The sequence below is a fragment of the Atheta coriaria genome, unplaced genomic scaffold (genome assembly GCF_025399875.1).
Source record: "Atheta coriaria isolate IRGN ID8LTWV9N9 unplaced genomic scaffold, Caltech_Dcor_3.1 hic_scaffold_9_pilon, whole genome shotgun sequence".
NCBI lineage: Eukaryota > Metazoa > Arthropoda > Insecta > Coleoptera > Staphylinidae > Dalotia > Dalotia coriaria.
The window spans coordinates 3189679-3202216 of record NW_027045451.1 but is presented as its reverse complement, the minus strand read 5'-3'; the positions used below and the strand labels follow the sequence as shown (position 1 = coordinate 3202216).

Genomic DNA, 12538 nt, shown 5'->3' with positions numbered 1-12538 from the left:
TAAAACAGGTGCAGATATAAATAAAAACGTTTATTTTATGTAAAAGAACAAAGCATATCATCTACACATTTTTATCAAAAATTTACAACTTTAAGCGGCTAGAATTTGATAAATTTTCTATAAAAAATTACAATAAAATAAAAGCATTGCAATTATTGTCAAAATTTAAAACAAGCAACAAAGAAAAATAACAAAGCCATAAGCGTAAAAAAATAAATCTCAAACGAAACCAAATCCATTGGTAATCAATATTGCGCAAAATAAATTCATTAAAGCAGAAAGAAAAGCAACGCGTTTGTACTATAACTTTAGGTATTCATTATTTGACTTACAAACTATGTATTCATTTATTCTCTTGGAATGTAAACAAAATGGCGACTCGTATAATTTTAAATTATTTTGGCGCCTCCGGCGGACAGTCCGGTTGATTACTGGGATGTGCCGCTCTGAATGCCGGATGATTCTCGAGTTCCCTGTCAATTCGCAGAATTATAGGAAATGGTCGCAGATCGACATGAAATCGACGTGCATTGAATACTTGTGGAATGAGGCAGCAGTCAGCTAAGGTAATTTCATCACCAACACAATATTTTCCTGCACTGGATGACAATAGTTTTTCCACTGCCCTAAAACCTCTTGTGATCCAATGTTGAGCCCATTCATTTTTCTTCTCCTCACCAACATGTATCAATACTATTAAGTTCTGTAGAGGTTGAATTCCAGATGCTATGACTTCACACAACTCCCTAACCTGATGAATTAAGATCATTATTTTAAATTGGTGACATCAATCCTACATGCAACATACTTTGGCTCTTTTAATGACATCATGAGGCATTAGACTTCTCTGTGGTCTGGTCTCTTCAAGATAATGGAGAATATTTAGTGACTCCACCAGAGTGTTGCCATCAATGTGCAAAGCTGGAACCTGCTCCATGGGATTGACATCTCGATACTCATTGCAGTGTTGTTCACCACCAGACTTAATTAGTGAGACAGGTTTTATGTCATATGGAATCTCCTTTAGATTCAGAGCTGGAAATAAATGGCTTATAATAAATCAATTTTCTTTTCAGATTGGCTTCATAATCTCACCAATTCGTACTCTCCATGAACAAGAACTCCTCCAGTACGAGTACAGGACGGGCTGTTGAGGTTAGAATAAAAATACATTTAAAAACAGGATAAAATAATTTTGAAACTTATGTTTTCGATGAGAAAGCCGCTAAAAATTATTAATAATGATTTGTCAACTGTGTGCGTACCTTTCCAATAACTGACATTGCGTAGAAATGGCTTTTCTTGGAGGATCTTCCTTGAGATACTTGTTACTTAATACTTAGACCCGCATTTATCGATTATTTAAGGAGCTAACGGTTCCTTGGAGCGACGCGCAAGGGTAAGATTCGCACTCAGACTGAATGCTGCGAACTGCGATTTGCGATTCGAAGTGCTCTCCCGGTTGGGATGGCTACCGCCACCAGCTTCCACTTTATGCTACTTGTTTATTGCGAGTTTTTTCTTTTCGCTTGTTGAATGTGAGATAATTTTCTTGATAAACTGGTTTGCACCAGTTACACCGTCTACATTGCTAAATCTCAAAATCCTACACCTCGTATGCACGTATGGTAATCAGTTATTTTTGTAATTCAAATTTTTCGCTTAACAGGTTTCAAAAGTTTACGAATACTTCAGGTGTGTATTTTCAAGGTTTTCGAAAGAATGATTGCTAGATAGAAGCTTAATATTCATGTAAACAAGCATATGCTTTATTATATCACAAGTAACCGCTTACAGATAAGAAACAAACTTAATATTAATTTTTTACATACATTTTTATGTTGCTTTTTTAATTTACTACGGCCCTGTCCACTTGTGCCCTTTAAAAAACAGTTTCTCACGCATCGCACCCTTAAAATGAGTGCAACTTGTTCTCCCGTATTCACCCTAATAAGTTGCACAAGTTGAAATGCAATTTTTTGATTGTGCACGAAACAGTTTTGCAACAATATCTATTATGAAACCGCCGCGCTTGGGCGCTTATTTCGTAAAAATACCATTTTATGTATTTATAAATGAATTAATTTATTACTTAAAATATGAATTCGGAATCTTTCCATTAAAATATATAATTATTGGTTAATATTTACTGGTTTTTGCGTAACTTGCAAACAACCCCTTTCTTGGGGATAAAAGCGTTTTTGCCGTCACCCTACAAGAGATAACGAACATTTTCCCTAGTTACAAAACATAGTTTCAACTGCAATGTTTGTAACGATTTCATGCAAATTATTTGCATTCGTTATTTGTTTAAAACCAGTTTGAATTTTAGTAAAAAAATTCTCGTGCACGTTATATACAAAAACAGAGTAATTGCATATATTTGCTATAAAATTGTAAATTGCTGAATTACACAGCTCATATTCAGCTTGAAACTGCACCATTGTACAACAAAAGTGAGCTTGTAAATAGATAACTACACATACGTAATGAGAATAAAGGTTATTTCTTATCTATTAAATATGTAAATTGCGTTAATTGAAGAGAAAATATTGGTTGTCATCGGTAATGTTTTTCGTCTGTATATAAATTGAAATTAGCGCTGAGTACCGACCGCCTGTCAGTTGTCAAAATCTGTTCATACTTTATCTTGCTTTATCATCTATATCGTGCAGTTGTTTTGGTTAAAGCAAGCAAGGACGGAGATAGTCAGTCCATTGTACATTTTCACATAGCGTGCTCGCGTCATCAATTCGGCGTGTTCAAGATAAACCCAAAGGAGATTGATCCCCGCTTGTCTGCTGTGCGTCGAACCGCTCCCTTTTTACTTCATTCCGAAAGTTCAACGACGGTTGTAATCACAGAAAAGTGCCACCGCGTCAGTTAAAATTTCGGCTCCAACATGGAAGGGACGAAACTGGATATTGCTGCGAAAGAAAAGGAACCTTTGTCGCCGTCGGCCACATATAAGCAGATTCCCGAAGACGACATGGAAGGTAAGGTTGCATCAGCTCTTATTCGGTTACTTTAATCTATGATGGCTGAAATTCATGTTTAGGCAAAGCGAAGAACGTTGTGCAGGAGTCAAATGGGCATGAACCCGACGGCGCTGATGAGAAAATGCTCTCCAAGGAGGATACTAAAGTCAGCTCCAATTCCAAGATCAGTTTAACTGAGGTTAAATTTACCACCAATGAGAAGAATGGAGATGCTAAATTGGACATTGGTATGTGCATTCATTCATTACTTTTGATTTGAGCATTGCTGACAGTGAAGTCTGAGTGTTTGTGTCTTGTATGTTGTTTGTGTGTTTTCAACTTTTATTTCTATTATTAGATTTTATTGTCTTATGTTACATGCCATGTTTGGTATTTAGTTATACTAATTTAAGGAAAGAAATACTTCTATTAATTTATTGGTTTAAAACATGTTTTTCCTACATTTTTTTGCTTACATGAGGAAATAGTATACATGCTTTTTGTTTTTGAACTGAGGTTTGACTACTGCTCTTATCTAAATATTATGCAATAAACTTACATCATAATATGCGATAAATCGCGTGGCCTCATCGTTTTTGATAGATTTCAATCAGAAATCGCGTTATTTGTTTCACTATGGAATTAGTAATTTTCAAGCTTTTAATTCATATCTTAACTTAATGCAATATAAGCATTGCTAGGGAGGAAACCGCTTTAATTGGACGTTGCAAGCTAACTGCTTGTTGCCGCCTTTATTAGCTAGCCTTCGACCGACGTGTTTCCTCTTTATTTCATTATCAATGCGTCGATACTTTATTGAGTTTGGAATTACAATTTACAATGCATTGTAACACGATCATAATTCCATTTAAAAGCTTACTAATATGGCTTGGCATGCAGGTTTTTCTTGTCTTTGTTAACCTCACTAGTGTTGCAATGTTCAGTCTTTGGTCAGAGTCTAAAGCAACAGTATGAACATGGATGAAATTGAGCTCCCTGTTCCTGTAAAAAAGATTGAAGAGACTACTAAAAATGGTGTTCCTAATGGTTCATAAAATTTCCTGTGCATTTTATAGTCATTTAGTAATACATTTTATTCAATTTTAGGAGAGGTCAAAGGAGAATTCGTGGGCCTGACCAAGGAAGAGTTGATGAAATGTGCGAATGACCCCTTCTGGGTGCGTCTTCGTTGGTTCCTCTTTATTGTGTTCTGGCTACTATGGGCTGGTATGTTGATCGGCGCTATTATGATCATTGTGGCTGCGCCAAAGTGCACACCACCTCAGCCAAAGACCTGGTGGGAACAAGGTCCACTTCGTAAACTTGACGATATCAAATCTGAGATTACCAATGAACTTGCCTCGACTAATCACGGTTTCATCCTGACACTTCCACATGACACATATGCACCTTTGAACACAACGCCTGGCCTCGAAGCATTTCTTCAGAATAATAAAGATCGTAATATCATTATTGAATTAAATCCGACTGTTTCGGATGTTTGGTTCACTAACTCCGAGGGCAAAACGGACGACTACGTTGATTATTACATCTGGAGAGGTCAAGAAGGTGCTCAAAATGATCCACCCAACAATTGGCTTGCCAAGGCGTCCACCGATGAACTTAAGAAGTCGGCATGGGTATACTCTGAGACACGTAAACAGTTTTACTACGCACCTGAGGGCGCGCCACACCTTAACTTCCGTAATCCTAAAGTTGAGGCCGAGTTTAAGGCAGTACTGAGTCGCTACATTGATGCAGGCGTTGATGGTTTTATGTTGAAAAACGTCCCGGGTCTTTTGGTCGACGAAGCGTTTAAAAATGAGGGCTTAGTAAGTACCCCTGCTAATGTTAACTTAGACGACTACAGGTTCTACACGCATACGAGGACTGAGAATCTTGAGGAAGTTCAGCCGATTGTGCGTCAATGGAGGGATATCATCAAGAACAAAACCAATAACGGTGTGCTGATGCTTAGCGATGAATTGACTTCGCTCAAGCCGTACAAACACAACGGAACATTATTGGTTGACTTGCCTAAGCATAGGAATGCTTTTGATCACGATGAGCTCACGGCGCCGCAACTTGTGAAAGAAATTGAAGGAGCTTCCACTTTCTTGGAGCATAATTGGCCGGCGTGGAATATTGCCCAGTCGTCTTATCCTGATGGAACACTCGAAGTAGTAGCGTACTTACTTAAGGGTTCGCCGATTCTGAACAAAAACTTTGAGGTCACTGAGGATCTGAAGGAAGCCAGAAGTTCACCATCGGTTCTTTTTGGCGTACAGAAGTTATACACAGCAGCGAATGACACCATTTTTGCTTATACAAGGTAAGTTCAATTAAAAACTAATGCTTCTAATTACATACACATTACTAATCATTAATTGCCTTTTCTTACAACTAACGCTTACTAATCTATTGCTTGTGGTCGGTGTGCAGGGCAGGGTAAGAGTATTTACTTGTTTGATGCTGAATATATTTTAAATCGTAATTTTTCAATAATTCTAGGACTTATCCTGGAAATCCTGGTTATTTGGTAGCATTCAATCCGACTGATTACAAGGTCGTTGTTGATTTTGCAAAGGATATACCGGAAATTCCTGAGGAGTTTACAGTGCAGCATTTCACTTCTAACTACAACGAAACTAATGTTGAGTTGGGGTAAGTGTTCAAACATATATTTATTGATTTGCAGTCAATCTTCCAGCAGCTCTAATCGTTCATGTTTTTCAATTCCAGGCTTAAGAAACCGGCGCACGACTTCCCAATTTCACCGAAGTCGGCGATTATTTTGTCCTATGTGCCCAAGGCAGCTGAATAATGATAAAACCATGGAAATGCATTTAAGAGTAAAGCTTTTAGTGTTTCGTATCAACTTCAATTTTGATTCTAAAATTTTCAAGGTAATAAAAGGCAAGCATTGAAATTGTTTCGTTTTATTCAAGAATACATAATGTCTGATATTAAATTATAATAATTGGTTAAATAATTTCGTTCGAGATCGAAGATTCTCATAAAGGAAGTCAAACCTTTTTTTGTGTAAAATATTGGGTGAAAGTATGTAAACAATCTTTTTGTTGGCGTATCTAACTGCTTATCGCAGTGACCGCGTGTTGTCGTCGTTGGCTGTGTGCAGTCCGGTGCACATGCAGTGTGACTCCGGCCATGGAATGAATCGCGCGTGTTCATCGCGACTAGTTTTGTTTCTTTATATCATAATTAAGTAAATCGATTTATATTTAATGTACAGTCGACAGCATATACCAGATTTGGACGTGGGCAGAGGTTTGCTAGTGTGATTGCATGCGTTAAACGTTTACCAACCGTGGAACAATTCAATCGGCAGTTAACATGTGCACGTATGAGGTTTCGTCGGCCGTCGGTGATTGTTCTTTCGCCTGTGGAACTATTTTGAACTTAATATTGGACTAATACTTGTTGGTTCTCAATTAGCAAATGCAAGAGCTACCATGTAAGTAAAAGTAATCGGAAACTTGTAGCCTCTAACGCGGGTTGTGCCAGTTTTCTCCAGCAAAACATGATAATCTTAGCGGAAATATTTGTTTTCATTACGCGTAACACTCATGTACGGTTGCTAAATCTTCTATCTATTATTCGGTAAATCGCTTCGTATTTCATAAATAATTGACAATGTATTGAAAACAATGTATTGATTAACATCTATCATGTATGGTAAACCGTGACTACGGGTATACTTACTCGTAAGACGATCCGTCGGCCGTCTTATTCTTTGATTATCCGACACACTGGTAAGTTTGGAAACTTTATTAAATCATAATTAATTATATTTTTGTCTTAAATCACATGTAACGTGAGTACCGTAATAACTCAAAATTGACGCGTGCCGTCGGATGCGTCTTCGGTTTCGTTGCAGACAGTCAATCATCGATTTTATTTTACATTATTTTTAGTTGTGTGTGTGCGCCGTAGTACTCGTTGCGCTAGGAATTGTAGTTTTTTTATAATAACACGCGAACGCGATATCATAATAAGTTCGGAATAATTTTCCCAGATGCAGATTTTAATTCAGTTTCTCTCTGTTCTGAAATTTATTGCAAGAAAATTCCGTAACGCGAGTTATATTGAAAGTTGTGTGTGTGCGCCGTAGTACTCGTTGCGCTAGGAATTGTAGTTTTTTTAGTGTAACACGCGAACGCGGTGTCACAATAAGTTCGGAATAATTTTTCCAGATGCAGAATTTAATTTTGAATCTCCTGTGTTCAAATTTATTGCGAGAAAATTCCATAACGCGAGTTATATTGAAAGTTGTGTGTGTGCGCCGTAGTACTCGTTGCGCTAGGAATTGTAGTTTTTTTAATGTAACACGCGAACGCGGTGTCACAATAAGTTCGGAATAATTTTTCTGATGCAGAATTTAATTCTGTATCTCCCTGTATTGAAATTTATTGCCAGAAAGTTCCGTAACGCGAGTTATATTGAAAGTTGTGTGAGTGCGCCGTAGTACTCGTTTCGCTAGGAATTGTAGTTTTTTTAGTATAACCCGCAAACGCGGGGTCACAATTAGTTTGGAATAATTATCCCTGATGCGTAATTTAATTCTGTATTTCCCTGTATTGAAGTTAATTGCGTAAAAAAATGGAATTTGGCTGTGTCTCGGGAACTATTGGTGCAATATTTTTGATAATTTTTGTAAAGTTGCGCCGAAATTTGAAATATTATATTTTATTTTATTTAATTTTAATGCAAATCAGAAATGTTCTATTTCAATTCTACACTCTTATCGGGGTTTGTGTATAAACAAGTTATTATATCGGTATAAACGTGCGCAATGCTGCTTCTCACGTTGCGAACGTTGGACCGCTTCAGTCTGTTCTTACCTGCACGTGGCTCGGCATCATTATTTCATTCATTCCGATTACATTACATTTTATTGATTATAAATCAGCATTAATTTCGGCACCGAAAGACAACAGACGTGTGGAGTGTTTTGCAAAGGTTGATTTACGCGTAAAATGATTATAAAACTCGTGTTTACAAGTGCGTGTCGGCTATTGGATTATTTCGATGCTGAGAATTGGAATTAGAAATGTGTATCCTATTCGTAGTTTTAAGTAAGTGTAATTAACGGCTCTCCTTAGCAAAATATTCCGTGAAATTTGTGTGTTAAAATAATACATGTTCATTATACGACAAAACGAATTTAAATAAGTGTGCATCATAGTGCGAGTTCTCACACACGTATTTTTTTCTGTTTCAGTACTATCTTTGATTACCTGATGCACTGGTAAGTTTGTAAACGTTATTACATCATAATTTCATATTTATCTTAAGTCGCATGTAACGTGAGTACCGTAATAAAACAAAATTGATGCGTGTCGTCGGATGCGACTTCGATCTACCCGTAGAGTATGGTCGTGTCAATCATCGGTTTAATAACGTGAAATTTTCCTTGCTTGCATTTTCATTTCATTTCATAAATCTACAGGCTCTTTAACGTATTTTCGTAGTTTGTAAGTAATTATTGAGACTAATATATTTGTAAAAGACGATTTAAATTTCCTTCCGCGTGTGTGCTTGAGTTGCCGTCGGCGGATACATTTTGTCTTGCTTGTGGCGTATCTGGAGAATCCGTCGCAAAGAAAATTTCTAAATTTCTAGCTCTTTATTCTTAAATTAAAATGTAATTGTATTTTCGTTATTTCACCCTCTCTAAGCGTGAATCTAATTCCATGCATGGAAAATTTTGAATTTTCTTATTAAATATGGCGATTTCCTTCTTGTATCACCCTATGTATTAATTTTCCTTGCTCTCTAATGTAAAACTGATTAAATTTGTCGTTTCCGAGTCGTTTTTTATTTAATTTTTATATTTTATTTTTAAATTTTGAAATTTCTTATTTGTAACACCCTGTATGTTTGTTTTTCTAGATTTTCTATTATAAGTTTTCTAAATTTGTTATTACCAGGTGTTTTCTTCTTTGAACTATTGATTTTCTGTTTGTAACACCCTGTATATTTGTTTTCCTTGATTTCCTATAAAAAAACTGTCTATATTTAGTGTTTCCTAATATTTTCCTTCTTGGACTTGGCATTTTCTTTTGTGATGTAGTAATTTCCTTTTTGTAACACCCTGTATATTAGTTTTCCTAACAGCACGAAGAAAATCACCTTTAGTTGTAAGTTTTGAGTGTTCTCTGTTTTAAACTTGGAATTTTCTTTCTAGAACACCCTGTATATATGTTTTCCTTTGTGTCCGTGAAAATTATGTTTTACCTGCCGTTTTTAGTATTTTCCTCTTTGCACTTTGAATTTTCTTTCTGGAACACCCTGTATATTAGTTTCCCTGAACGTCGAGTGAGCGGCGTTTGTAGTGTTGAGAGTATTCGTTTCCATTATCAATCACCTAGAAAATTGGCTATTTACTAATTTTATTATTTCGATAGAACTTTATGAAGTAGTACTTGGCGATATGTGCGCGGCTAAGCAAGTCGTAAGTCCTGTTTAAATATGGCGACATGCATTTTGTTGACTTGTAAAATCTAAACTTGTATTCTATTATTAATAAAGAAATAGTAAGATATATTGACTTCTTTGATTTGTGTGTTCGCCTTCTATCATTTCAGGAACAGGTCTCTAAGAGAGTTCCCTCTCTCAGGGGATGATCCCCTCTATAAAAATTGTTAAGGTAACCTGTATGATTTGTGTACTCCTTCTTTCATTTCAGCAACAGGTCAGAACTTGTAAGAATATTTTTAAGTGTCACCTCTCCTGAGGCGACTTAAAACTTAGAAATATTTTTACAAGACCTTATAAGGATTGTCCTTATAAGGAGTTCCCTCTCTCTGGGGGTGATCCCCCACCATAAAAATTGTTGATATGCCTGATAATTTCGGGGATGAAGCGCAGAGACATCGTAGCTGTAGGATGGGCCGGGAGCAATAGACGCATCGAAGCAGTGAATCTGTGACTGTCATATAACGACACGTGCCAAAAAATTTAAAAATCTGATCATCTTCTGTTCTCTTTCTTCTACACCTCCTCTTTTCTCCACTCTACTCTCTCTGTTCTCCTCCTGCTACCTTCTCCTATTTTCATTACTACTCCTTCATCTATTTCTCTGTTCTCGTTTCTCCACTTACTGTTTTCTTACTTCTCTTATTTTGCCTTCACTTGCATTTCAATTTCTCTTATATTTCGTTGCAATTCATATATGCAACCCAAATTACACCTGATATTTTTATATTTGAGAAAAATGCCTCCTATACCTGAGATTCGATCCGTGTCTGCTAGTATGCCAGCAGGTGTACGTCTCCACTCGACCACCGAGTGTTTTTATCATTAATATTTGATACTTCTATTTATGTTTCTACTTTATTCAACTTTTTAAAAACAACAACACAATCTACAACTATGTTGCACTCGCTCCACGCACTTAAGATTTACATGCAATATGATTTAAGGCGCCAATCCTGAAAACAACAAAGAGGATATCACAAAGAAATATTAGACATATTATAATTTTACATTGAGTTTTATTAGTTACATTTAACAATACATACTAGTAAAAAATATACAAACAAATATATATCGATGGCTATCAAATCACGTGGCAGTAAAGCCTTAAAATACGTGCATCTCCAACACTGCTACATATTGTAAACTCCATGATTCGTGCACTCACAAACTTATTTCCGGGACACCAATATTGTCTATTTGCAGGAATTCATCCTATACCAATGTTATTTTTAGGTGCGAAAAAATAACCGTTAGCCGACGGAATCACACACGCGCACAGGTAAACCGAAAATTATTCTGCGATTGATAAACACTCAACGCTAGTACACTTGTAAAACCTCGATCACGCGAGATTCCGGTATATGCCGCTCAATGTTTAATGAATATCAATTGATTAACTTATTCATGTACTGAAGAGACAAAATTAGTCGTGATGAATACGCGTGATTCATTCGATGGTCAGAATCACATTGCATGTATACCGAACTACACAGCCAACAACAACACGCGGCGACAACATGCGGTCACTATCAGTATTGCGATACACTTGCTAAACACGTATAAAAGGTTGGCATACGAACATCGAGCGGAGATCGATATAATGGCACTTACCAAAATTTGAAGGTATCTAATGGAGTCCAATTCATTAAACAACTCTTTTTCTCGAATCTGCTAAAAACAGAATTGAATAAAATCAAACAATTGCAAGATAAATGTCTTCAAATTATTTAAACCAACCAAATGTGCGAGGAATGTTTTTAGGTGTTAGAAATTCCATCAATTACAAGACTGGAATTAAAGATTTTGTCATAAAAAATGCAAAATATTTCTCGTTTTTATGTGTAAAAGTATTGGAATATTTAAATTCTGATTTTGGATCCCGATAGATAATTCGATTCTACGTAGAGTATTTATGTAATATTTTGTTATAACATTGACTAGTAAGTCCTATTTGCAATCAGGGCCGTCGAGAGCCAGCGCGGACCCCGGGGAAAATCCGCGGGCGCCGGCAATTGTTAGTTTTTCGTAATTTTTTTGTGTTTACGATTTAAGAGCGATTAGACGGACCCTGGGGTAAATTCCCCAATTGACCCCCCCCCCACTCACACGCCCTGCAAGTACGTAGTACGTGATAAATAGAAAACTACTTTATAAACAGCAAATGTAAATTTGACAGAAAAATATAATTGAACTTACCAGTGTACAGCTTATCGGACTGCCAGGCACAACGCTGCTGTAACTAAACGAAAACAAAAATTAAAACAAAAATATTTCATACATTTGAATTATGTTATAATTAACCATCAACACAAAATAAAAAAACAAAACAAAAATCAAAATAAAAAAATTTGTGCTGTTTAGTTAAAAAATACTTACACGAGCCTGATGGATCTTTCTTAATGATAAGAATCAACATGGGGGCGATATATATTATATCCGATTAATTTAGAAACCGCCAAGTGAAAAATGTTATCAAATCCAATTTCACGTGACTTGTAATATATATAACAAACGCGACCAAACACCGGCATTTCCGAAAATTAAACAAATTACTATAGTCGCAAAGTACAAATATATAGTAGCTTGATCTTCGAATATAACACACATTTAGAATATTGAAGTCCAAATAAACGATATACGTCTCTCAAAACACGACTGGATTAACCAGCGACCGGCACGAAACTGGCTGCAATCCACTGATAGTGCATGCCGAAACTGCGTAAACAACGACGGGACAGTATATAATAAGAAAGCAAGAGGTGTGCAAAGAGGTGTCCAAGGCACGCGACCTGGTGCGCAAATGACTCTCTATAAAATAAAACAGTTAAATCGAAAATCTAAGAGATGAAATTTTAATTCACAAGAAAAAATTGCCAAGGGGGGGATGCTTGATAATTTTTATCGACGATTTCCCTATATTTAATATCTCTTAAACTAAAAGATATAACAACCATCGAATAGCTGATTATGAAAGATTGGAAAATTCTGTATCAGATAAAATTATAATATACTTATATTTTTAACAGTAAAAGGTCAAAAAACGCCACTAAAAGTACTAA

The 12538-nt window shown here is 36.2% G+C and overlaps 2 protein-coding genes and 1 long non-coding RNA gene across 5 annotated transcripts in view; 1 reads left to right on the top strand and 2 right to left on the bottom strand.

The window, feature by feature from the left end:
* Positions 1 to 15: 15 nt before the first annotated feature.
* Positions 16 to 1524, bottom strand: LOC135799295 (probable maleylacetoacetate isomerase 2). The gene is made up of 4 exons (XM_065312325.1): positions 1266 to 1524; positions 1096 to 1147; positions 809 to 1035; positions 16 to 751 (listed from the first exon to the last, which is right to left on the bottom strand). Exons 1-4 carry the CDS (start codon positions 1281 to 1283, stop codon positions 395 to 397), a joined length of 654 nt encoding a protein of 217 aa, XP_065168397.1. The 5' UTR covers positions 1284 to 1524; the 3' UTR covers positions 16 to 394.
* A 1110-nt stretch (positions 1525 to 2634) lies between these two features.
* CD98hc (CD98 heavy chain) lies at positions 2635 to 5907 on the top strand. Of its 2 annotated transcripts, XM_065312321.1 has the most exons (5): positions 2635 to 2996; positions 3059 to 3226; positions 4086 to 5310; positions 5490 to 5642; positions 5721 to 5907. In XM_065312321.1, the coding sequence occupies exons 1-5, from the start codon at positions 2903 to 2905 to the stop codon at positions 5800 to 5802; spliced, it is 1722 nt and encodes a 573-aa protein (XP_065168393.1). In that variant the 5' UTR covers positions 2635 to 2902; the 3' UTR covers positions 5803 to 5907. The 2 variants fall into 2 exon arrangements, with proteins under 2 accessions (XP_065168393.1, XP_065168394.1); XM_065312322.1 differs by lacking the exons at positions 2635 to 2996; positions 3059 to 3226 and adding an exon at positions 3897 to 4025.
* Positions 5908 to 10521: 4614 nt separating this feature from the next.
* The window catches only part of LOC135798481 (uncharacterized), a 54290-nt gene continuing 52273 nt past the window's right edge, over positions 10522 to 12538 (bottom strand). For both annotated transcript variants that reach the window (XR_010549714.1, XR_010549713.1), the window contains 2 exons: positions 11676 to 11718; positions 10522 to 11150 (listed from right to left, as the gene is read on the bottom strand). This is a non-coding gene — a long non-coding RNA (uncharacterized lncRNA). The remainder of the gene's footprint in view (positions 11151 to 11675; positions 11719 to 12538) is intronic.